Source organism: Octopus bimaculoides, chromosome 15, assembly GCF_046866305.1.
Source record: "Octopus bimaculoides isolate indiv1 chromosome 15, ASM4686630v1, whole genome shotgun sequence".
Taxonomy (NCBI): Eukaryota; Metazoa; Mollusca; class Cephalopoda; order Octopoda; family Octopodidae; genus Octopus; species Octopus bimaculoides.
The window spans coordinates 50,700,274-50,727,175 of NC_142942.1; the positions used below are offsets into that span (position 1 = coordinate 50,700,274).

A 26,902-nucleotide genomic window follows, 5' to 3' on the forward strand; every position below is an offset into this window, starting at 1 on the left:
TTTTATTTTGGGGCAAAATCCACACCGCAGACCTTTTTTTTTTATTATTATTATTATTTACTTCGGAGTTGATTTCTGTTGAATTTTTTTCTTTCTTTCTTTTCATATACAATGGCCCCTTTTTCGCGTACCATAACAGGTGTATGCTTGGTCGGTATATCCATTTGTACTTTTCTTTCGGCTGTACGGGTATTGGGGCAGGAATTTCGATAAGAGATTGATGAACTGCTTCTCCAGCAGAACCATGCATCGGTAAACTTCACTGTCGACCTGCAACGAGAAAGAGAAAGGTTTTAGAGAGATACTGATTACTATCAATGGAACAAAAAGGACGGGGGGGGGGGAGAGCAGAGGCATGGCTGAGGGGTTAAGGAATGAATTTCACAACCCCATGCTTTCAGGTTCAGTCGCACAGCATGGCACAGTAAGTGTCTTCCACAAGAGTACAGGGCCAAGCATTGTCTTGCGAGTGAATCTGGGAGATGAAAACTGTAAGAAGCCCATCAGTAAGAACTTTGCTTGCCAACCACATGGTTCTGGGTTCAATCTCACTGTGTGGCACCTTGGGTAAGTGTGTGTTCTACTATAGCCTCGGGCCAACTGAAGCCTTGTGAGTGGATATAGTAGACCAAAAGAAGAAGCCAGTTATATACATACATGTGTGTGTTTGTGTGTCCCCCACCACTGATTGGTAACCAGTGTTAGTGTGTTTATAATCTTGCAATTTAGCAGTTTAACAAAGGAAGCCAACAGAATAAGCACCAGGCTTTAAAAAACAAAAAAACAAGGATAGGGGTTGACTCATTTGACTAAAACGTTTTCAAGGTGTTGCCTCAGCATTTTCAGTCTAATGACTGAAACAAGAGATGAAAGATATGTCTATATATATATATATTTATATATATATATTTATATTTATATATATAACGATGATGATGACGATGATATATATCATCAGTCAACATCTGTTTTCCATGTTGGCATGGGCCGGACGGTTTGACAGGAGCAGGCCAGCTGAAGAACTGTCCAGGCTCTGTGTCTGTTTTGGCATGATCTCTATGGCTGGATGCTCTTCCTAACACCAACCACTTTACAGTGTGTATTGGGTGCATTTATGCAACACCGGCATGGGTCTGTTCCCATGGCACTGGTACGAGTGCATTTCATGTAGCACCAGCACCCACAAGCCCGTAATCATAAGTGTGTGCATGGATACATCATCATCATCATCATCATCATCATCGTTTAACGTCCGCTTTCCATGCTAGCATGGGTTGGACGATTTGACTGAGGACTGGTGCAACCGGATGGCTACACCAGGCTCCAATCTAATTTGGCAGAGTTTCTACAGCTGGATGCCCTTCCTAACGCCAACCACTCAGAGAGTGTAGTGGGTGCTTTTACGTGTCACCTGCACGAAAACGGCCACGCTCGAAATGGTGTCTTTTATGTGCCACCCATATATACATATATGAGTGAGTGTTTAGTATGTGAGATATCAACAGATATGGGAGATGAGAAAAGAGGAGGGAGAGAAAAATAGGAAAGAAAGAAAGAATAAACCTTACTGAATTATAAATGGCACAATTACGGAACATGAGTGATAAATCTTCGACAAAATTCTCAGTGTATTTATATTCTGCATCCACAACTTTATGTTTTATTGTTCGAAGGTCAATTGGGTTGGCAATTAATTCGTAATAATCAGGGACCTGAATAGAAAAGGAGACAAATAAAGAAAGATCATTTAGCAATTTACTGAGTAAAAGAATGTATTAATCCTTTAGCATTCAGATTATTCTGTTAAATCATCATCATCATTGTTAGTCTGCCTTCCATGCTGGTATGGGTTGGATGGTTTAAAAGGAGCTGGTTAGGCAGAAGGCTGCACCAGACTTGTGTCTGTTTTGGCAGGGGGTTTTTATGCTTGGATGCCCCTCCTAACACCAACCACCCAGCAGAGTGGACTGAGTGCATTTTACATGGCATGAGCACAGGTGGTCAGTTTTGGCAGTTTTTACAGCTGGATGTGCTTCCAAATGCGTGGTAACCATGTTATAGGATTGGGATGACCAATGCCTTGTGAGTGAAATTTGATGGACAGAAACCTCTATGGAGGTTCAGCATCCATTTGTTCATTCGATTTAATGTCTGCTTTTCCATGCTAGCACGAGTTAACTGAATACAGTATTCAAGGCAACATTTTACCGCTAGATGCCCTTGCTAACACTAATCCTTATGGTATTATCATCACCATTCAATGTCTGTTTTCAATGGTTTGGACAGTTTGATGGGAGCTGGTGAGTCAGAGGACTGAGACAAGTTTTGCTATCTTATTTTGGCATGGTTTTCTATGGTTGGATGCCCTTCCTAGTGCCAGCCACTTTACAGAGTATACTAGATGCTTTTTTACAGGGCACCAGCATGCATACATGTGAGTGTGTGTGAGTGAATTCTAAAACATCAACTAAGGATAATTTGTGAATAATTAAATAAACAGAATTTCTTAACAAACCTGTCGTTCATCAACGGGAAGTCTGAAGGGCCAACTGTTCTTGTTTATTATCAACCGAATTAAAATTGCTTCACAAATCTAAAAAGAGATTTAAAATGGCAATTAATTAGCTTCTATGTATATATTTGTATGAGTGAAGGTGTTTACATGTATGTGTGTGTGTGTGTGTGTGTGTGATTCTCAATATAGAACACAGTTATCATGCTTTAAATGTAAACAGGATTTGCACGACTGATTGCGTCAAAAGACTGGGGTATCTGTTAAGGTCAAATGGAGATGAATATAGAATATAGAATTTGGATGATAATGGATGATTAGTTGGCAGAAACAAGAGGGTAGTTAGACTAAGTAAAAATACCCAAGAAAAGAAAACCTAACATTCATCTGTTGTTGTTTGATAAAGCTTATTGCAGAACTGAAAAGAAATCAATATATTTCAGTTGTTTAAAAGAGATTATTGTGATAGACATATAAATACGGAGACAAACAACATGAATTGCATTTTGTACAGCAACCTCTGATGATGTGAGTGTAGAGGATTATGTAGGGTCACTGAAACACGTTTAATGATGTTTTAAAATAATTGATTTCATAATATACTTTTTAGACTTGATTTTTGTATACCCATACACATATTACAAACGAAAGAGATACATCACAGATAAACTAAACAAGTAAATTTACCAAGATTTAACCTTTACTCTTTTATTTGTTTCAATCATTTGACTGCAGCCATGCTGGAGCACCGCCTTTAGTCGAACAAATTGACCCCAGAACTTATTCTTTGTAAGCCTAGTGAGTATTTATATTCTTTACTACTCTAGGCACAAGGCCCGAAATTTTTGGGGAGGACAGGGGCTAGTTGATTAGATCAACCCCAGTACGCAACTGGTACTTAATTTATCAACCCCGAATGGATGAAAGTCAAAGTCGACCTCGGCAAACGATGATGATGATGATGATGATGACATAAAGACAGATGAAATACCACTAAGCATTCCACCCGGCATCCTAATGTTTCTGCCAGTTCACCGCCTTGGTGACTTTATATATTGGAACGCAAATGCAACTGCCATTTTAGCCAATAATATCTGACGACACTCACACACCCAAGTTCATTTTATGTTGTCATCCAACAGATGTAGTTCATTGTCTGCCACAGAAAAAATTCCTGTTCCTCTATACATGAACACAGATACCCTTCACAAGGCATCATTCAAATTTATTTCCCTAATATCTCTGTCCACCACCTTGATTTCAAACACACACACACACAACTCTTCAGTTAACAATGAGCTGTCATTCAGCTCCATTTTTCTAAACATGCCACCCCGTTATCTTGATTACATACACTCATCCTTTTCTATCCACACAATAGTATGTATTCTCAAGGAAAAGCATTCAGCCGTAAAAAAAACCATGCCAAAACACACTCAGAAGTCTGGTGCAGGCTCCCGCCTGGCCACCTCCTGTCAAACCGTCCAACCCATGCCAGCATGGAAGGAGGATATTAAATGATGACGAAGATTCTTTTGGAAGTCCTTGAACTGTCTTTTTCTTCCTAGCAACCTGACTAAATGCCCCGTCCACAATATAGCTTGACCACACAAAGAGTTTTCCGGATGATAAGCATTCTTAGTCTATGTCTACACAGACACCTCAAAGTAAATAGACGCCGTCATTTAATCTAGTATTTAGTAGACACGCTTCATACAGTTTTTAGTGATGTAACCATTTGAGCAGTGTACTAATGAACAGTCTGCACAGATGCAATGGTATACTGTATGGGTATCTTGTGTTTACTAATGAGATGTCTGTGTATACGTTTGGACCTTGCAAACTACAATACACTTACAAGAGAAGCAACACTGACTCAAATACTGATATAAGAAAGGGAGGTGACTCTTTAGTCCAGCCATGGTGAACCTCACACGTGCTAGTGACACGGTAAAAATGCACTCAGGCCATTGTGAAAAAAGGTTAGTGATAGGAAGAGCATCCAGCCATAGAAAAACCATAATAACAAAGATTGTCAGTTGTTCTCTTTTTTTGTGCATACCAGAGGACAAGGGATCGTGACAAGTGTAGACACAAGGTTGGATTAAACCCATTTAGTCATGGGAAAATGGACAGATGACGATGATGATGATAAAAAATAATGTACAGTTATTGTGCAGCGAACCAATTAATGAAGGACTTGTATAGCATTTGATCTTGTACTGTTGTTAAATGCTTTGGTTCCAAGGAAGATATTTGAGTATCCAACAACATGTTCCCCATAGAAGGCAGGAAACTGATCCGTAGAGCTGCAAACAGACTGCTGGAACTCCAAGACATGTGGTTTGGCCAAACAGTTAATAAGTTTGTCTCCAAATCAAAAGGTCCTGGGTTTGATCTCATTGCATGACATCTTGGGGAAAATGGACATACATTGTGAGTGAAACTGGATAGCTGGAAACTATAGGGCTTTCCTATCAGTAGGTTATCTCCCATGGCTAGGTGGCGCTCCATGTAGATAATTAAACTTCCGGAGGCTACCCACGCCATTGTTATTGTTTTACGTCTTATCATGGATATAAAGCAGCTTGATGATTCAGCTATCGAAGTACTTACTGTGCCTGAGTTAAAGAAATATTTAAGATTATATGGACAGTATGTTACTGGAAGAAAGGCGGACTTGACTGAAAGGTTGAAAGGAATAAAAATTCTGTCGATGAAGAATGTCAACAAAGTAAATTCATCGGACAATAAGTCTGAAGTATCGGACGATACTTCAGACAGGAATAAGCAGAAGTATTGCCTGATCTAAAGATCTTTGTAAGTTGCCGAATTTCACAGATAATGACATAATTACCTAGTGCTATGGATGAAAGCAAAGCAACAGTTAAGGTGTGGCATATTTTACCACGACAGACACGTACACAGCATCGAATACCACGATGTGAGTGAAAGCTGCTCTCACTGTATTGTCCGGTGTCTGGTAATCCCTTCGATACCGACATCAAACCAAAACAAGAATCCTGACCACAGAGTGTGGGTAATTATGTCAAATGTCACTGGCAATGTGCATTCAGCTGATTGCAACTGTTAAAGCAAGTCACTGAGCATGCATACATGTCATACGGGAGAGTTCCAATCAGGGGTGGATAACACCTTATAGGAAAGCCCTATATAGAAGCTTCTGTTGGATGGACTGTACCAGCAATTCAAAGGTACAGCTTAGTCACACACTGTATCATGTTGATTGTGTCTGAAAATTACAATGAAGAGTAGGTGTATCTGTAGAATGTTCTCAGTCAATTATAGGTTACTTCAGGAGCAGATAACTCAGTTGACTGAGCAACTGAATCCTCATAGCCAAATGATGGAGATCCCTGCATCCCCCTTCATATGTATGTATATCTATATGGTGCAGTACCCTGCCTCCTCAGGTTTGTAGATTTGTGAGCTACATGGTGACTACAATAATGGCAGTGGCCCCACCAAAAAAAGTGACCCAGTACAGACTGAAAGTGGTTGGTGTTAGGAAGGGCATCCAACAGCAGAAACCATGTCAAAGAAAAATTGGAGCACAATGCAACCCTTAGATTCATCAGATCAAACATCTAATCCATGCCAACATGGACGTTAAACGATGATGATGATGATGATGATGATGATGATGATGATGATGATGGTGTATATATAGTTACTAGTTGTTTTGTGTATACAATGATACCACAAAATAAGAGAACTTTATATCCAGGTAAATATTTAATGTGTAAGACTATAGATAGAGCCTACAACATTCTGTCACTCAGTTTCAAGTCCTTTATTGTTGCACATTCACCAGACAGGGGTGGTTGATGAACAATGATCCTTCTAGTTGTTTTACTGTGGGTGTTCACAGAAATTTACTAGAGAGCCAACTTTGTCTTTCTGTGGGGAAGTAAGTGCATGTCAAGGCAAGTAACCATCTTCACTTTGATGGAGCAACAATCCCCTGGTTGATTTTCATTTATATACATCTTTTGCCTTTAACTTGTTTCAATCATTTAACTGCAGTTATGTCAAGCCACTACCTTCAAGGTCTTTAGTCAAACAAATCAACCCCAGTACTTTTTTTTTTTATGAATTTGGTACTTATTCTATCAGTTGTTTTTGCTGAACCACTAAGCTATGGTGATGTAAACGAACCAACACTGATGATGGAGGACAAACACACATAGATATGTACATGTATATGATGGGCTTCCTTCAGTTTCTATCATCCAAATGTACTCACAAAGCTTTGGTTGGCCTGGGGCTATTGTAGAAGATGCTGCATAGGGGGACTTGAACCCAAAACTATATGATTGGGAAGCAAGCTTCTTAACCACACAACCAATACTATTGATGTTCAGATACTTTCTCAAAAGTTAACATTCCACTTGACAAAAACAACAAAAAAACAATGAATGAAGAACCAATGACAAAGCCTGTATGTGGTCACCTGACCTGCTAGAAAAAGCTGCAAAGTCTACCTCAAATCAGACCCTACCATCTTAAAAGAAAAAAGATAATTAAGTTCAAACTACACAATAACCTGAAAACGATGGTGTGATGGTTATGGTTGGAATGTCTTGAGATCTGTTTCACCAGTGATGTCTTGGAGTTAAACAAGAACAAGTATTGGACTAATTCTTCTTCTTTCTCTAATTTGTACAGATCCTCAATATTTATTGCTGTTTCATCAGCATCACAATTCTCATGACTCTTGTTGTTTACTTCCCAAGTCAACCTTGATCAAGCGGTCCTATGATCCAAAGCACTCCAACAGTGACCATCCAATTTTTTTTTCAAGACAATAGTTGTATAATGTGAGGGAGATTTGGCTGCCATATCTAGCAGATTGATTGGCTGTATGGTCTGTTGTTGGCTTGTGCAATCTGAGGGAGCTTTGGTTGCTATTTATAGCAGGTTTGAGTGGCCTCAAAGAGGGTTGTTGAGTATGTGAGAAATTTGGCTGCTATTTTCAGTATTTTGGATTATTACATAGTGACTTTTTGTTAGTTTGTGTAGTTTCGATGGCTATTTCTAGCAGGTTGGGTGGTCATACAGGGGCTTGTGTAATTTAAGGGAGATTTGGTTATTTCTAAAACATCAAGTAGTTGCAGTCTTTCTTATTGGTTGATGTAATTTGAGGAAAATTTGGCTATCATTTCTAACAGATCAGGTAGCAACATAAAAGCCACTTTCACTGGCCCATATACCACATGATTTCATAATTCTATAGACTTCACCATTGCTTCAGCTTATGTTGTCACTAGTTCACTGCACAAGTAACTTAACCCTTTCGATACCAACCCAGCTGAAACCATCTCTGGCTCTGTAGTACAAATGTCTTGTTTTCAATTAAAATCGTCCACCAAACCTCAGTCACAATTAATGTTCCTTGCACTAGCTTAATGATATCTAAGTTATTTTACTAAATTCTTTGTTATATTTAAAATTAATTGAAAGAAACACAGAACATCTCAAAATATATACGGTAACGAAAGGGTTAACATATACAACACTTCCAGGCCCCCACCCCCAGAGGAGCTCAAAATCTTCAGTGGTTTTTCATAGCTGCTGATATCCTGAATTACTCCAAATGTATCTCTTGTATCTAAAACATCCGGTTTCTTCATCTCAACCCTTTGGCATTCAGATTACTGTCAAATGTAATGCTTATTTATTCACATTGCTTCAAATTAAATCATACATTATCTCGTAGTTTTGAGATTTTTATTTTTAGAACGATGTAGGGTTGGTGTGAGATCCTTGGTCTGGCTGGTCTGAACATAAAACAGAATATTTGGACCAGACACAAACAGTTTAGATATTAAAGGGACAATCTAGTCTGTAATACATCCTGCTCAACATTTTGTGTATCCAGTGTTTGTTTGCACAGACAATTAGTTTTTAGTTCGTTTAGTTCCAGCTTAAAAAAAAACGAAAAGTTTTCTGAAGCCACGAGGCTATAATGTTAACTAGTTTTATTTGTGGTCACCTTTAACTTTTTTGAATTCCTTAATTATTAGTTTGATTTCCAGCAGCATGTTGTGTCCTTGAGCAAGACACTTTATTTCATGTTGCTCCAGTCCATTCAGCTGACAAAAACGAGTAGTACCTGTAATACAAAGGGCCAGCCATGTCACACTAAAGTTCCTTGAGAACTACGTTAAGAGTATGCATGTCTGTGGTGTGCTCAGCCACTTGCAAGTTAATTCCATGAGCAAGCTGTTCCGTTGATTGGATCAACTAGAAAACTTGTCGTCATAACCAACAGAGGGCCAGTTTTATTTAATGTGGCCCTGATTGCACAATGTCTAAGAATGGATGAAAGAGGACCACAACTGAAATGCTTTTGGTCTTGTTTGCTGGATACAGGCCAAGCAATAATTATTACAGCAAAGTGAAATGATTTCCGTGCCTTACTATCACAGCTTTGCAGTAGTTGCAAGTCACTTCATTAGGTCAACAGTCGTTCTGCTTATTTAACAGTTATATCTATATAATAAAGGTTGCAGACATGACCATGTGGTTATAAATTTACTTCACAACCATGTGATTTCAGGTTCAATCCCATTGCACAGTACTCAGACAAGTGTCTTGTAAATGATATTAAAAAAAAGGTAGAAACTTTGAGCTAAGTCCAAAGGAGGGACCACTCCTGTTCTTGGGCGATAAATTTATTCCTTCGTCCAATTAAACACTATCACCTGGTCCTTGGAGGGCTTTACTGGAGATCACTTAGTTGCAAGCTTTCAAACATTCAAGTCAGGTTTTGGCCCTTAGGATAAATTCTTCTCACAAGTCATGAAGGCACTGAAAAATGTATCATAGCTATTGCCCATATTGCTCAAACACCAAATATATATAAACCATAAAGTAAATGTTCTACTCTGTTGTCCATCACTGGCCAGACCAGCATCATCTGACCTGACTGTCTCAAACCAAACTACACTGGTCTATGTGAAATACATCATGATGTCTTCCAACCATGGCCTTTTGTTAAAAAATCATTGTGATCCATGACTGAGCAGAATTATGGTAAAAAGATTCCCGATCATGCCCAACCTATCGTTCTCTCAGGCATTAAAAACCTGAGACTATTTTATTCAAAGTATCCTTAATGGAAATGGATAATCTGTGGGGAATTTGGCTGCTATTTTTGGCAAGTCCATCAACCACATAGATGAAAACTCCCCCATTGACTCACATGACTCTTGTTGTTCTTTAGTACCAGGTTTCTCCTGAGCAGTCATACGATAAAGTGTTCCTCCTATACTGTCTATCATCTGACTTGAGGGAGATTTGGTTTCTATCTCTAGCAAGTTAAGAAAAGAAAAAAGAAAAAAAAAACAAGAAAAAAGAAGGGGCATGTATGAGCAAGAAGAGATGCTTTGACCTACCTAGGAGAGCAGTCACTCCAAATAAGAAATGACTCGGACTGTGATGATCCATCAAACTTGTGCCATGGGAAGCAGAAATATAATGATGATGCTAAAGATCTACAATGTAGCTGTTCTGTTTTTAGCCCTTTAGCATTCAGATTACTCTGCCAAATGTAATGCTTATTTATTCTCTTTGCTTCAAATTAATCCTGTGTTGCCTTGTAACTTTGAGATTTCAACAATGTGACTGTTTAGTTTCAGAAAGCCGTTGTAGGGTAGGTATGAGTGGCTGGATCCAGATGGTTTAACTAGAGGAAACAGATAGAATACTGGGGCCTGATATGGTTGATTTAAATGCTAAAGGATTAAGTCATTGAATGTGACTTAAGTGATATTTGGATGTTATTTTTAGCAAGTCAAGTGATCATACAGACTTTCTCTCCCCTAAGGTTGCACAGTATTTTTTTAATTGTTGTCTAAACAAACAGTGTCTTAAGAAGAATCAAGACTTCAAAATATTTGACATATTTTAAAAGAACAATAAGTAAATTGGTTGAAAGCTCTCTCATTCCTGCTATGTCCAGACTGAATATTTATACAGAAGCTCTCTTGAATGCTCATCCAATTCCTCTTTCTTACGTAGGAATAAAGCCAGAGATTTTCTTACAGTACAAAGTGCAGTTTGCATAACAGAGGAGGGGGGGGCTCTAAACATAATGATAGAATTACAAAAGAGGAAAGGATTTCTATGTGGCACATCCAAGCCACAGCAAAGCATTGCGGCACTGTGCTGATTTCATTTGTCACATGGCACTTGCTAGCCATTTTGGCATGCAAAGAATATAATGTTGTGGACACCAGAACAAAGAAAACATGAAAACAGCCAGTCCAATAACACCAGGCACATGTCATTCCATTAAGACATTAAATGCAAGGAGACAAGTTGGACGAATTAGGAAGAACTGCAGGAGATTGGCTGCGCTGGAGGAAGTTTGTTACTTAATGCATCTCACAATGTAGAGGTATTAAGTAAGGGAGGGGGACACAGACACATGTTTGGAGAGAATTGAACCAATCCCACTACATGACAGATATTTCATTGATTTCCAAGAAAACAAAAGCAATTTTGATATGGGTAGGATCTATATACATGAAACATAAGAACAACACTAAATACCATACATGAGTTACGTGATGAATGTGCTTTTACCATTTCAAGGCAAAGCTGACTTTTGTGAGGTTTAAACTCAGAAAGTAAAGAACCAGAATGAATATCACGAAACATTTTTGTCCCCCCCCCCCCCTCCAATGTTCCAACAATTTTAACTTCAAAAAGCTACAAAACAAGGTACTCGATTAAGCCAGAGGACACGACAGACAGAGTCAACCAAATTACGGTAAAAAACATTATGAATGAAGAGCTGAGGGCAGAGCAAGAGAAAAATAAAAAAATAAAAAGAGGGCTAATTATTCATTAACTTTTCAAAGACACAAGAACAAAGAAATGGAGTGGCTTTTCACCAAGAACCAAGGCCAAATGGTATTACAATTTAGTAATACCAATTGCAGAATGGTAAACAACCACCCCCACTGCATTTCCAGATGACCATAGTTATCATTATGAACACAACACATACACACATATAAACATAAAGTCTGGAGATATGAGAGGTGAATATACATTTATTTAGTCACATGTGACAGTCATAGAGTTATGGTTGTTTCGCAACCTTTTTCATGTAGTATCAATTTCAGTATGGAAGAAGTTATATGAAATCTTTGTGTTTTTATATATTCCGCATGAAATAATTTCATTGCTCAGATTTTCTAGATTTTTCACTGACATAGTCACTCTACAACACTTCTTTGTAATTAATTACTATTGAGGATTGATAGCCGGTTCTATACGAGGAGCTTTATGTGATAGCCACAAGATTCTCTGTCATGTGTGGAACAATCTGTTACCTGATTTAACACCACCACCTGGCTCCTGGGTGCATTTGGGAGAGATCACTCTGTCATGCATTCACTCAGACCTCAGGCTTCAGATTGACTATATATGCACACACACACACACACACATATATATACACACGTGTGCATGTACATACATACACACAAAGCTGGTTTCATAGATAAATTGATTAAAGACATAATTAAATGAGTCTAGTTAAACAAGTCCTTTTTCATTTTTATTGTATTTTCTCAATATTAACTTTACATTGGATAGTGTCTTTATGTATGTATATGTGTGTGTGTACGCATATATATAATGTATGTATATTAGCAGTTTATTTTAACAATGGTAGTTGTTAAATAAAAAAAACAGTACAATTTCTTACACAGGCTCAAAAGGCCCAATTTACAAAAGATAGTGTGATGATGTTCATGCCTTACTTTCCAAAGGCATTGGCAATAGAAGTGAAATGAAATGACATGAACTGAGAATTTCAGGCAGGGTTTCAAATCCACCCTGCTCCCTACCCTCTAGTCTATTGTATTTGCCACACACCGCTTCTTATGAAAACCCAAGTAATAATAATAATAATAATAATAATGATAATGATAATAATAATGTTTGTGTAACACAAGAACAAGATGAAGCATATAGTCTTTAATACAATGTTTTTTTTCCTTTTTATTTTATTATTTTTTTGGGGGGGGTGTTTTCAGTGTTGTAGCCAATAAAATGGAAGCTACTCAAAGATTTAAGATCATTGGATGATAGTGGGGGGGAGGGGGAAGGAGAATGTTTGCTCTGTTTGCATTTTTTTTTGGAGAGGTGTTGGGGAGGGGAGATGTTTTGTCTTTCATTTTAAGATTATTTGGATAGGGAAAAAATGAAAGGTATAAACAAAAACAAATTTATTTTATTACTTTTTTTTTTTTTTTAGCTTTCTAGGCAGATAAGAAGGGAAAAGTAATTTGACAACACATTGATAATTTAGCCCACCAATTTAATCTATTTTTGTCTTTTTTGTTGTTGATGCAATTTTCATAAAACTAATTTACATTTTTAACTACGTCTCCCAATCATTTAAATATTAAAGTAAGCTTAACCCTTTAGCATTGAGATTACTGTCAAACATAATGCTTATTTATATATTTATAAGGCGCATGAGTGGCTGTGTGGTAAGAAACTTGCTTCCCAACCTCATGGTTCTGGGTTCCGTCTCACTGCATGACACCTTGGGCAAGTGTCTTCTACTATAGCCTCGGGCCGACCAAAGCCTTGTGAGTGAATTTGGTAGACGGAAACTGAAAGAAGCCCATTGTATTTGTAATTTATATCTGTGTTTGTCCACCCGCTATTGCTTGACAACCAATGCTGGTGTGTTTTCATCCACGCCACTTAGTGGTTCAGCAAAAAGAAACCGATAGAATAAGTACTAGGCTTACAAAGAATAAGTCCTGGGGTCGAGTTGCTTGACTAAAGGCAGTGCTCCAGCATGGCCGCAGTCAAATGGCTGAAACATGTAAAAGAATAAAAGACTAAAAGAATGAATATGTATGTATGTGTATATATATATATATATATATATATATATATATATAGATATATATATATACACACACACACACACACATATATATATGCATACATACATACATATCTCATGTGACTAACCATACTATCAGATGTTACACATCGCTGGTCACAGGGAACTTTGCACCATTTCAGCATGCAGGCCAACATTCCCCACTGCTTGAAAGGAGGACTGGACCAATGTGAAGTGAAGTGTTTTGTTCAAGAACAATGCACCGCCCAGTGCCCGGTCTGGGAATTGAACCGACAATCTAGCATGTGTGAGTGCCACCACTATGCCACATGCCTTCACATGCATATATATCTATATACATACACACACATACATATTGCTTTAATGCAGTTTTATTAGCTTAGAACTGTAGTAGTAGGCTGGTAAGGAATATATATATATATAAAAATACCAATTTAATGGTGAACATTTTGTCCTTAGTATATAGTTGTATGTTCATACTGTTGTATGTGTATGTACACACACACACACATCCACGGCATTTGTGCATGCCATGTTTGTTGAAACAGCTGTAGAGACACATCTGATGCATTTGCATCAGTAGAGAATGTGTCTTTGTGCTGTGTGACAGACAGATACAATTGGCAAACAAAACAAAACCTATCCAGCCCCATCTCCCCACCCACCCACCCGTCTCTATCTTTCTAACTAGCAGTGGGTCCTCATAGTATATCCAATCCATGCTTCAGACAAAGCTGACATGAAACCTTCTAATGCTACCGATATCAAACAAACTGTATCATATCCAAATGAGCAAGTCTTGTCAAACCCCTATCAACAGTCATGAACCTTTAGTAATCCTTTGATCCTCTAAGTACCTTTGAAAGGGTTTCCTCTGGGCACTATAAACCATCAAACACTCAAATTAACAGACCTTCATTCTTTGCTCTCATCTGTGTTCATACTAAGTGAAACAGGAATTGCTCTGCGCCCTGAAGAAGGTTTCATTATTCCTTCAGTTCTTAACTGTCAGTAGAAGTAGTTAACAGAAGTTTGAATAATTCCTGTGATCCCCCAAGGATGCAATTCCCACCAACCCCTACTGCTGCTCAGCTGCTTCAGAATAAGTAAGGATGTTCTATTTGGGGGTTTACCAAAATGTACAGCACTTTCTCCCTCTGGTGTTGCTTATTGGTCTGCAGCCAGTAAAAATAGAGGGGAAAATATAGTTTAGAACTTTGTCAAGGGTTGGTTCAGCACATTGTCTGCTTGTGGCTTTGACCTAATACATATGATCTGGTGTGAAATGTGGGACAATGGGTGTTTTGCTGTAAAATGGAGCACCATTGTGAGATGCAAACTAAAATATATATATATATGTGTGTGTGTGTGTTTTTTGCTTTTTTTTTGGGGGGGGGGGTTGTTTTGTCTTTAGTTGAATAAGGGGTAAGCCCCTTTTCCACTTTTGAAGACATGGTATTTATAATTTTTATAGATTAGCTCCTTTAAAAACTGTCGTTATGGGTTAAACAATATCAGAGATGTGTGAAAAGCAAGTTTTATGGAACAAGATAAACAGGGAAACAAATGAGAATGTAACAGTTGTGAGGAGCAGACCGGTGGCAGGGGGGAATAAATTGAAATAAAGATTCATTGTAGCATGAAGAAGAAAAAAAAAAGAAAAGAAAAAGAGAATAAAATATTGTTTTTCACTGGATGATTAAATCTGAAGTAGTTTAGGTGGGAAAAAAAAAATTTATTTTTTAAAAATCTAAAAAAAAAAAAAATTTTTTTTTTTTAAAACCATATCAATGATGATTATGATAATAATGATGATGCTGACGATGATTATGATGGAGGGAACTTATAAATGTAAATGTAAGAGAGGGTTTGAATAAAAGGTCAAAAGAAAAAGAAATATAAATTATTTAGAATCGTGTTTAGCTGTCGGTGGTGATGGTGGTGGTGGCTGTGGTGATTAGGGAATTAAAGAAAAGTGGCTGGGCAGGTGGGGGGTTGGAAAACAATGTGGCAGAAATACACAAGAGTCCCTGCTTTTTTTTATAAGCCAGCATTAGGATAAAGCTGAACTTACAGACAACTCGGTGTTCCGTCGTCGTTTCCTGGAAGAATAAGGTTCTGTAGTAGCAGTCTGTGTCCCTGCCTGTCGGGAAGATTCCTTGCTGGTACCCCGTCGATATGACGTTTGGGTAGATACACTGGCTTTCTCGTCTTCTTGACATTGAGCAACCACAGCAGACACATATTCCTCGTCAGAATTTAAAGCTTCCTCCTCTTCACCCTCCTCGTCTGCTTCTTCCTCCTCCTCCTCTTCCTCTTCCTCATCCTCTTCTTCTTCCTCCTCCTCCTCCTCTTCAGACTCTTCCTTACAGTTTTTCTTCACTCTCGGTTTTCTTTTAGCTAAAAAATGAGAAAAAAAGAAAAAAGAAAAAAATGCCGCTTTCTAAGTTAAAGGTAGAAAGACAGACAGATCGCAAGAACAGTACAACTATTTTCTTTGCATTAATTTGGTCAAAAAAAAAAAAAAAAAGAGAATAGAACAGTACCCATGACATTCACATGGTCTTGAAGACAGACTGACACGAGGAAGGGGACAAACTCCTCTCCACTTCAAGGGTTATCCACATATCAAAGAACTCGAGTCAGTCATAACTAAATTAAGAAGAAACTTGCTCAGCTACATCATCATCATCATCATTTGACGTCCGCTTTCCATGCTAGCATGGGTTGGACAATTTGACTGAGGACTGGTGCTAATTTCATGAACAGGCTGTTCTGTTGATCAGATCAACTGGAACCTTTGTTTGTCATAACCAACGGAATGCCAGTTGTTGTAAAGTAACAGATTTTCAGAGAAGACTCTGCATAATTGACTGATATTTTATTTTATTGATTCCAGAAGAATGAAAAGCAAAGTCAATATCAATGAAATTTGAACTCAGAATGCCAAGATTCATAATTAAATATTTCAAGGCTTCTTCCTGCCACTAACAATTCTGTTGTCAACACAAAACGAATGATCGATTTAATAACTGAAATTAGAATTTCTAAACAAGATCTCATGTCATAAAACAAAGTGGCTAAAATTCATGTTATGGGATTAAATAACACTAATTGATGAATTTAAAACCGAAAAATATAATTCCTTCTTCTATAAGCACAAGGCCTGAAACTTTCAGGGAGGGGTCCTGATGTAATCAAGACCTAGGATTCAGTTGGTACTTAAAGGATGAAAGGCAAAGTTGACCTCAGTGGAATTTGAACCCAGAATGCAAAAACAGACGAAATGCTGTGAAGCACACTGCCTAGTTCTATGTGTGTGAGAGAGAGAGTGTGCACACACACACACACACACAAGAATATGTATACAAGAAAGAGAGAGAGCGTGAGAGAGTACCACTTCAAATAAACTTACAATATGTTCTGAGCTGTACTTTTTTCTTGGATTTTGAACTTTTAGGAATGTCTTCTTCAGATTCTTCTTCCTCTTCTTCTTCTTCCTCCTCCTCCTCTTCTTCTTCCTCTTCCTCCTCCTCTTCTTCCTCTTCCTCAGACTCTTTCATATACTTCTTACCTAAAAGAGAAAAACAAAGTTGTTTCATGGAACCAGACACAGCTTTTGGATAAGACGCGTGTACAAAAACCAAGTCACTCCACTTTCAACCCCTGTAAAAAGCAGCCGAGGAAGCGTCTACATTAGGGGTGGGTTGGATGGGGGACTGTAGTCCTAGGGCTTTTTTGTGGCCTTTTTAGTCATCAACTGTGGCCTTCTACAGTGTATCAAGAGAAATCTTAATTTATATAAAAGCCATGAACACTAAGCAGTTGTAATATATTAGACAAATATAACAACCAAAGTCTTCACAAAATAGATGCAAACTAAAGTTAAAACATTTCTCTGGGTGGAAAATGAAGGAAAGATAAGTAACTTTACTAATCATTTACACCCATGAGCACAAAACATGGACAGAAATAGATAGTGATGTTTGCTTACAATTAGTAAGCTGTATCATGGCAACAAGACACAAATACACACACACACAAAACAAAACCAAGGTCCACAAAATTCAGTTCAGACAACTGGTATACTTACGTCGTTGAGCCCTCTCTTGTCTTTGTTTGGCAACAGCTTGTCGTGATCTTGATCTTCGGCCACCACTTTTACATTGAGTACAAATCCATTGTCCCCTGAGAATAAAAATTTAAATATTAATTTTTCTCAAGGATTTTTACAAGTTTCAACATAATCAGCATGGATTTGGTCCTGTCCATAGTTTAAGTCTGGAACAGCCACAATTCAATGAAACACATAGACAGACACCATGGAAGGTAACCCATTAGTAAACAACTTCTGGCTGGATGAAATAATGAAAACGCTACATATTCAAACAAACCTGTTTCACCCATGCTTTTACAAACACAGTAACTGCAGAACTGACTAAAGGAGCCGGAACTGAAGGAAGGTTTGATATATCAACATAAACAGAATGTCTTGCAATCCGTAGTGCCCACCCCTCCCCTCTCTAAATCTATTTAGATGTAGTATTTTATCCAGAGAACAAAACAATGTGAATTAATAAGCATTACATTCAACAGGATAATCTGAATGCTACAGGGTTGAAAGCGAACTTAAAATTTCTCATCCAAGTTTAACATTAATTAATGTCTCAACCATTAGCTTAAGAACGACAAGGTTATTTTAATGCACTCCTCGTATTCTTTGTTCTTTTCATAACTAACAAAAGGCAATATATTTCTGCAGAAATATGGTTGCAAAAAGGGCTATGTTACTATTTTAAAAATCCATGGTACATCAAACATGAGTATGACAAAATTATGTATCTCCATTTCCTAAGATGCTTTATTATTAATATAGATTTTCTAAAACCCTTAAACTATGTTGCTACAAACCCACCATGCACCTAGAAACGACTTACAGAGGATCATTTGAAAACCACTGTTCTACACATTATAAACTTGCCCTATAGAAGCTGCCGCAGTGCAAGAGGGAAAATAAAAGAGATGTAAAATTTTCTTCTAATAATGGCAATGTACCTGGGTGGATGTCTTAAAGGTGGATCGTGGCATTCTATATGGTAGACATCAGGACACTGTGAACACTGAATTAAGTCATCTTGGCCATCACACACAACACAATTTTCATAATGTTCCTTCTCTGATTGACGTAAATCGTCTCCCTCAGTATCGCCGTCATCACTGTCTCCCTTCTAGAAAAGATACAGAAACTGGTTAGGTAAACAAAGGCACACAAAATGGTTAGACCATTATTTAATTACTTCAGTTAATTAACTACAGCCATGCTGGAGCAGGCTGTTCCGTTGATCGGATCAACTGGAACCCTCAACGTCGTAAGCGACGGAGTGCCAACAACAAACAACAATAGTTATATGACTTTAATGCAGTTAATAATGATCTCTGTAGTAAATCTACATCAAATCATGTCTTAATTGGGAAACGACAAAAACAATATGCACATATTAGACAGTGTGGTGATACACTGTACAGGAATAACAAAAATTAAGACATGAAGGTCAAGGATGGAATGTTTTTGATTGTAGGTTTACTTGACCAGGGCCGACCTAGGGTTAATATCAGTTAAGTGTATTTTAGTAAATTCTTTGAATTACCTCATCATCTGTATCTTCACCATATTTCTTCCTGGAAGCAGTTCTTCGACTCCTACGTTCTGACTGAGGCTAAACAAGCAAGAATGAATATAAATATAAATATAAAATAGTAAAAAGTAATTGTTGGTGTTGACATTTCAAATGGTCTAATATCTTAATGAACGTCATTCTTTGACAAATATAAAGAAATTCTTTTAAGAAATGAATTTATACATATGTCATCATCATCATCATCGTTTAACGTCCGCTTTCCATGCTAGCATGGGTTGGGAGAGAGAGAGAGCACCATCACACAAGCTAAGTTTATAGAGTAACGAACCTGTGTCCAGAAATGATGGGGGTTCAAAACTTGTTACTGATATTTTCTTGATAACAAGCACGCATAACTTTTAATGACCAAGTCTATTTACTTTTAAATGTTCTTTTTTTCCCCATTTTCTTTGACAAGTTAAATCTACCAGCCATGTTCATCTGACAGGCTTCCACACAGTTTCCACAGCCAGTTTCACTCACAGTTTGAGTCATCCCAAGGTTATAATAGAAGACACTTGACAAAGATGGCATGTAGTGGGATCAAATATAGAACCACATAGGCTACAGCACATTGCTTATGCCATCATCATCATCTAGTGTTTTAAATCTGGGTTTTGCCCCCATTAACGGGGATGGCCGGATCTACCTCAATGCCATAGCAACCGAGGTAGGCAGATGCAGCCCACCCCAACCTTTGGGCTGGTGCCCATTCCCCCTTGCTATCATGAGGCTTTTTTGGAGCTGGATTTTCTACAGGGAGCATGCTCTTGCTTACCCCCAACCTCAGTTTCTAGACATGAGTGATCCCAATATCAAGGTCCGTCCCTACCAGGATTTTTAAGAAATGTGATGAAAAAATAGCTCCGAGACCCCTTTCAGAGCCCTCCTATCTACATGTTATTTATAGAAAAAGAAAAGTGAGAACAAATGAAAGTAAAAAGAGAGAAAGTGAGAGAGAGACAAGAGAGTGAGAGGGAGCTAAGAGAGCAAGTGAGAGAGTACAATCCCTTTCAAAAAGCCTTTTTCAATTTATATTTCAAATGATAATTAAAAAAAAAAAAATCTGTGTTCTTACCAGACATGCAGGACAATACCAGTCACCCTCGGGTATCCAGGGAAGAGCAGGACGAAGGCAGTATAAATGAAATGCCTGGTTACAATCATCACACAGTATCAACTGTTCACCAATTCCTTTCTTCCGGCAAATTTTACATTTCTGTGTATTAAAACACAAACAAACAAACCATCTTACATATATATTTCTTTATTGCCCACAGGGGGCTAAACACAGAGGGGACAAACAAGGACAGGCAAAGGGATGAAGTCAATTACATCGACCCCAGTGCATAACTGGTACTTATTTAATCGACCCCAAACCGTAACGGCAGACGAAATACTGCTAAGCATTTCAGCCGGCATGTTAACGATTCTGCCAGCTCACCACCATCATACATCCAGATGCTTCACACATGTGCCATATAATCACATTTTGATCTTGATAACTTTTAACAATTTACCAAACAGTATTACTCTGGCATAAAATGTACCACTAATCCTAATACATACTCTATCAAAGAACTCTAAAACAAAATACTGCTTGCTTTATCCTAGGTAAGCAAAACACAGAAGACTTTTGCATTATATAAATAATCACATCATTTTACTGAGATTCTTCAATAAATTCATCCAAATAATTCTAACTTACAGCATTCTCAGCGGACTTCTCCCATTTGATGCAGGCATCCAAAATTCCAAGTAAAACATGTAAGCGTGAATATGTTTTAGAGTGTTCTACAGCTTCTTTCCATTTTAAGAGACCCATATTTATCAGTTCTTTGTCTTCCTCCTCTTTGACTGATATATGAAGAATTGCAAAGAAAGAAAAAAAAACTTTTAAGACCATAGAAAACACCATTGAATTTTAGAGAAAAACTGAAACAAAACATCAAATCAATTCATATACAATATTATAGCCATCATGATAGGCATTAGTAGAAACAGAAGTAGTAGATTAGTGTTAAGTAGCTGAAGAATTAGTTACATGTGAACAGGGGAAATGTGTGAATAGAAATCCCCAGTTACAAACCAATTTATATACCTAATTTTAGAATAAGACACAAAGTTAAAGTGGTGCAATAGGTAAATTAGTCATGTAGAAAGTGCGATACAGGGTTCGAGTCCCACTTGTGACTTTGTTGTAGTTCATCTCACATCAGGGAGATGTTTAATATCATTTATACTGGTGACGGTGACAGAGGTGCAGATACTCTCTCTTTACTCTTTTACTTGTTTTAGTCATTTGACTGCAGCCATGCTGGAGCACCGCCTTTAGTCGAGCAAATCGACCCCAGGACTTATTCTTTGTAAGCCTAGTACTTATTCTATTGGTCTCTTTTGTCAGATCACTAGGTTATGGGGATGCAAACACACCAACACCAGTTGTCAAGTGGTGGTGAGGAACAAACAGATACAAAGACATACACACACACAAAGGGCTTCTTTCAGTTTCTGTCAACCAAATCCATACACGAGGCTTTGGTTAGTCTAAGACTACAGCAGAAAAGATATACCCAAGAGTCACGCAGTGGGACTGAACCCAGAACCATGAGGTTGGGAAGCAAACTTCTTAACACAGATCTACGTCTGTACCTAAAATAGTTCTAAATAATCCTAAATCCAAGTAGAAGCCCTGAATTTTAGTTGCTAAAAAGTATCCTGTAACATGCTAGAAATTTCTGTGTAAAAATAAAAAAAAAGTTTAAAAAATTACTGCAAGGAGAAGAAAAGACAAGATTTCTATCAAAACTTACCAGAAGAATCAGTATTTTCTTCTTTCTTTTCAGAATCAGAACTTTTTGATTTAGATTTTCCCATAATTCCTTGCAAGAACCGTTCTAAAACATAACTCTGGGTGTCTAACATACAGTTAGCCTAAACAAAAAACAATTAAAAAAGACATAAGAGGAGAACTACATATAAAGTTGGTCAAACAAAATCCACACCCTGACACACATATATCCTCATCATCATTTAATATCTGTTTCTCTATATGCGTGGATATATATATAAATATATAATTTAGAGAAAAGAACCAACGTTCATGCCATGAAAATCCAGTCACATATAGAAAAATTTAATAAGTAAATACACTAAAAATAGTTCTTTTTAGTGCCTGTTTCAAGCATAGAAAAGAAACAACTGCAGTTCTATGGCCAACAACAGGGCTTACAGACATACAAGCCAAATCAATGAAGAGAGTCTGTATGGGGGTCATTGAACATAATCACCATCATCTGGTTGAGCTTGCTCAGACATTTTTAATCCACACACGCCATCCATCTCGGTCCTCCACTAGTTGAGGGACCAAGGTCTTCAGGAAGGCATCCAGTGTCTCTATATATGTTGTGTTCGGATAACCTGTTCCAGATGCTTTGGCATCCTTAAGTAGTAGGTCATTTGCCAGCAATCATCATCATCATCGTCGTCGTTTAACGTCCGCTTTCCATGCTAGCATGGGTTGGACGATTTGACTGAGGACTGGTCTGCAAAACACAATCACCTTTCCCTTCTGATGGGAGAAACAAGCAGGAGATATCCATACAGCCTGTTTCTTGCTGGGACAAGTTTATAGCGAGACATGAGTTAATTTCTCCATAAACATGCTCTCGGTAGTCTTGAACATGAAAGAAAGAGGTAATTCCCCCATTACCATTTCAAAAGGAAGGATACATTGGAGAATGTAATTCAAGATTCACTCCATATGAGAAAAGAAAAAAAAAACAAAAAAAAATGACAAAAGTCATAGTTGAAGCACCTTTGGTCAGATATACGGTAAATCAGGACTGACCAGAGGAAAGGAGAGGGGGGTAACAACAAAGATATAAACTGCATTACCATGTCCGATATAGCTACAGACGTTTCAATTTTCTTTTCCCATTCTTCCTGATCAAACACACCACCAAGTCCTCCATTACGTAGACGGGTTTCAGTTTCTCGAAGCTCCTGGTATTAAAAAAAAAAAAAAAAAAGTGAGAAAATATTTATCATGTACATAGCAGTTTTCATTTGATAGAAATGTTAGAGCTATTTTCCTTACGGTAAAACTGTTCTGGCTCTGCTTTTTGAGTTCAAACCCCAATGTGATAAACTTCACCTTTCATCCTTCTAGTGTCAATAAATAAAGTACCAGTCACATGCTGGAGTCAATACTCCTCTCTCTTTTCACTTAGCTGTTCAATAGCTAGCATGCATTTGATTCAAATAGCACACTTTCTACAATACTCTTTATGTCTAGTAGACTTCATAGAGTATATTTTATGTATGATTTCTGCACTTTTAATAGATATCATCACCATCACTTAATGTCCAGGTTCTATGCTGGCACAAAACGGAGGGTTCGACAGAATCTGACAGGGTCCAAGCACTGCATCATATCCCAAAGTCTGTTTTAGTATGGTTTCTACAGCTGAATGTCCCTCCTAATGCCAACCACATGACAAACGGTACTGGTTGCATTTTTTATGGCACCAGCACTAGTGAGGTTACCAAACAGATTGCAAGACAGAGAGCCCCTTCGACTGAGTGGAAGATCTGTTGCAAAGTATTTGAGCCTATAGTCTTTTATGGTTTAGTCTAAAATTCTCTTAGAAAATCTATTGTTAATTAATATGTTTGATTTCTTTGTCTACCACTTCATTAGTGGAAGAGAAAGTAAATGCTCTATTGATTAGGGATCTTTACCATTTACTAAGCGGACTCTCTCCCTAATTAGTTGGGATATGACCCTCTCCGTGACCTTCATCACCCGATCCAGCAGTTTGATACCCCTGTAGTTATTTCTATCTAAAGCATCACCTTTACCCTTGTAGCAGTTGACTATGGTGCTGCTACGCCAGATGTTGGGTATCACTCCTTCATGAACTACCTGGTTTACAATATGGGTGACTAGGACATAACCCACACCACCAGATATTTTAAGCATCTCAGCAGTGATTTCTGATGGGCCGGGGGCTTTTCCTGACTTCAAAGCTTTAATTGCTTTATCTACCAAGGTGCTGTCTATTCGGATAGCTGGTCCCTCTATTGGGTCAACATTTGGCAGGCTCTTCTCCCATTCAGCAGATTTTTATATATATATATATATACACACACACACACACACACACACACACATACATACAGAGAGAGAGATGGAGAGATGTAGCCTTAAATCATTTTGTTTTTAAAAATGACTTTTCGTTCACAAATTGATAAAAATCAATACGTTACCCTTTTGAAAGCCTCTTTCATATCGAGAGGGTTGTCACTCTCCTCTTCTTCAGTCTTTTTAACAGTGACATCTTTGGACGAACTTCTGTAAAAATAGAAATGATCATTTCTGACATTAGTACAAAGCAATAAAGTTGTACAGGAAATCTTGTAGGCAACTGAACAAACTCTTCCCTCCCAAGTACATTACTAGGAAGACATTTTTTTGTCTGCAAGATATAGGAGTATGTCTTATTATATGCTAAATATAAGTAGTTATTGATAAACATAACTTTTCCCTCATAACATTACTATAATTTAACTAACCTATTAGTAGAAATTAGTAACTGTAGCTTATTGATTAGTACACAAGAATGTTGTGAAACATTAACATAATGTGAAAACACATAATTGATAAATAAAAAGAAAAACAAAGAATATAAATCAAAATTCAATGTAGAGTAATATCGACATATATAAAATATGGTCAGTGCACTTGTTGTAGGGAGTGGAAAAATCCGACATTCAGATAGAGTCCATCTTCAAGGAAAAATTGATGAGAAACAGCAAAATTTTACATCCTCAAAGTTTTTAAAAAAAACTGTCTCATTAATCTCTCGCCTCTCAACTTTTCACTGAAGAAGGGACAGACTTCTCCAAAATGATGGATTTTCCACTCTTCACAGCATGTTTGTTGTATTCATTTTATCAATTTTACTACACAAGCTTTGCTGACACTGACCTACATCAACCTCTTCAAAGTCTGTTTGATCATATGTAAAATATATATTGATATCAATTAAAAAAATATTAAGCCTTTAGTATCCAGATGACTGTTAAATCTAATGCTTATTTATTCACATCATTTTAAATTAATCATGCATTATCGTGTAACCTTGAAATTTCAATGGTATGACTGTTTATGTTTAGAATGATGTTGTAGGGTAGGTGTGAGAGGCTGGATATGGCCAGTTTGAATATAAAACAAGTAGAATATGAAAAACTGATAGGGCCAGTTTAAATGTTAAAGGATTAAACACTGACAAAAAAAGAAAAAAATCTTACTTCTTTGTTGCATTCATATTTTTTACAATGTCATCACGGCGTTTTAAAAGTTCTGATTTGAGAGCACTTTCCCTGATTCCTTGTGGGTGAAGGCTGGCTATAAAATTATCAAATTCTTCTTCTGTTTCATAAACAGACCAGGTGTTTTGGCCAGGTTCAGGAACGCTGTTTGGCAGAAGTAAAAAAAAAAAAAATAAAATAAAATAAATGTTATTGAGATTAGCCAGCATCAAAAATGAACACTAAATGGTGATGATGGTAAATAGTCTTTACTCTTTCTTTTTAACTTCAGCTGAACCCAGACAGCATCAAAGAATTAAGAGATGTCTAATTGCAGAGATGACCTAGCCAAAGTGTCAAACATTCATAACCCATCTCCAGGTCTACGCCATATATCTTAGTTTATTCTTTCATACTGTTAATTAACGAGTATTGCAAATGGCAATCCTTCAATAAAATACGTATCAATCAACTACTGCATTTATATAATCTTCTTCACCAATTTCTGGTTGTGTGTGTAAAATAAAGCATTATTAGTAAGAAGGGCAACCAACAGTAGAAATAGTTGAGAGGGAGAGAATTTTACTCATATTTTAGGTCTGCTTCTTTACACTCTGAGTTCAAATCTCACCAAGACTTACTTTTCTTCCCCTGCTGCTGCTATGAATTAACTATATTCCACCTGTAAAGCAGGTGATGTGCCGAATCACTTTCTCATCATCCTTTTAATGTCCATTTTTTTTCAAGCCTGCATGGATCAGACAGAATTCTTTGAAGCAGATTTTCTATGGCTAAAAGCTCTTCCTGTTGCCAAACCTCACCCATTTCTGAACCATTTTCCCTGTGGCCACACAAGTTTTTCACCGAAGACTGGAAACAAACAATGTCACTTGTATGATGGTGACACTTGATTACAACTATCACAGAATATCAAAACAAAGAGACATGCATGTATACACAGGGATGTTTTCAGTTTCTATATACAAAACTCATTCACAAGGGTTTAGTCAATGCAGGGCTATAGTAGAGCAAGGTGCTACATAGTGGGACCAAACCTGAAATCACATGGCCGGGAAGTGAACCTCTTAGCCACATGGCCATTTAAAATGTAAACTAAACTTCACATACCTCGTTTCAACCGGTTTGTTGTTATAATGTGAGTTTTGTGAATTTGAAAGGACTTCATCATCGGAGCTACAAGAACTGTCATCAGACTCATTTTTGAAACTGAATGCAATTTCATCAGGAATCCAGCCTAGGAAAAACAAAACGAAACAGTGATCAATACATTTCAATAAACATGTTTATTATTATTATTGAGTGAGAGAGCAGTGCATGCCATCAAAGTGACACTGGGGTAAAATATACGAAGCCCAATATACCCATCATGATTACCCGTCTGGTAAGGGAACGCCTGACACATGCATCACAACCACATGTACACAACATTGTGATCTCATATCAAGATAAAAA

The 26,902-nt window shown here is 37.5% G+C and overlaps 1 protein-coding gene across 13 annotated transcripts in view; it reads right to left on the reverse strand.

Annotated features, from left to right (window-relative positions):
* The window catches only part of LOC106870776 (tyrosine-protein kinase BAZ1B), a 65,152-nt gene continuing 38,250 nt past the window's right edge, over positions 1-26,902 (reverse strand). For 8 of the 13 annotated variants that reach the window (XM_089363845.1, XM_089363842.1, XM_089363844.1 and 5 more), the window contains 15 exons: positions 26,558-26,684; positions 25,430-25,594; positions 24,386-24,470; positions 23,012-23,119; positions 21,928-22,048; positions 20,823-20,971; positions 20,193-20,333; positions 19,085-19,153; positions 18,492-18,664; positions 17,530-17,624; positions 16,852-17,010; positions 15,511-15,836; positions 2,516-2,593; positions 1,569-1,712; positions 1-270 (listed from right to left, as the gene is read on the reverse strand). In XM_089363845.1, coding sequence (XP_089219971.1) covers positions 103-270; positions 1,569-1,712; positions 2,516-2,593; positions 15,511-15,836; positions 16,852-17,010; positions 17,530-17,624; positions 18,492-18,664; positions 19,085-19,153; positions 20,193-20,333; positions 20,823-20,971; positions 21,928-22,048; positions 23,012-23,119; positions 24,386-24,470; positions 25,430-25,594; positions 26,558-26,684 — 2,108 coding nt within the window. In that variant the 3' untranslated portion in view covers positions 1-102. Of the gene's footprint in view, positions 271-1,568; positions 1,713-2,515; positions 2,594-12,514; positions 13,383-15,510; positions 15,837-16,851; positions 17,011-17,529; positions 17,625-18,491; positions 18,665-19,084; positions 19,154-20,192; positions 20,334-20,822; positions 20,972-21,927; positions 22,049-23,011; positions 23,120-24,385; positions 24,471-25,429; positions 25,595-26,557; positions 26,685-26,902 lie in introns of those variants that run through there. The other 5 variants (XM_089363850.1, XM_089363848.1, XM_089363849.1 and 2 more) reach the window with 1 other exon arrangement.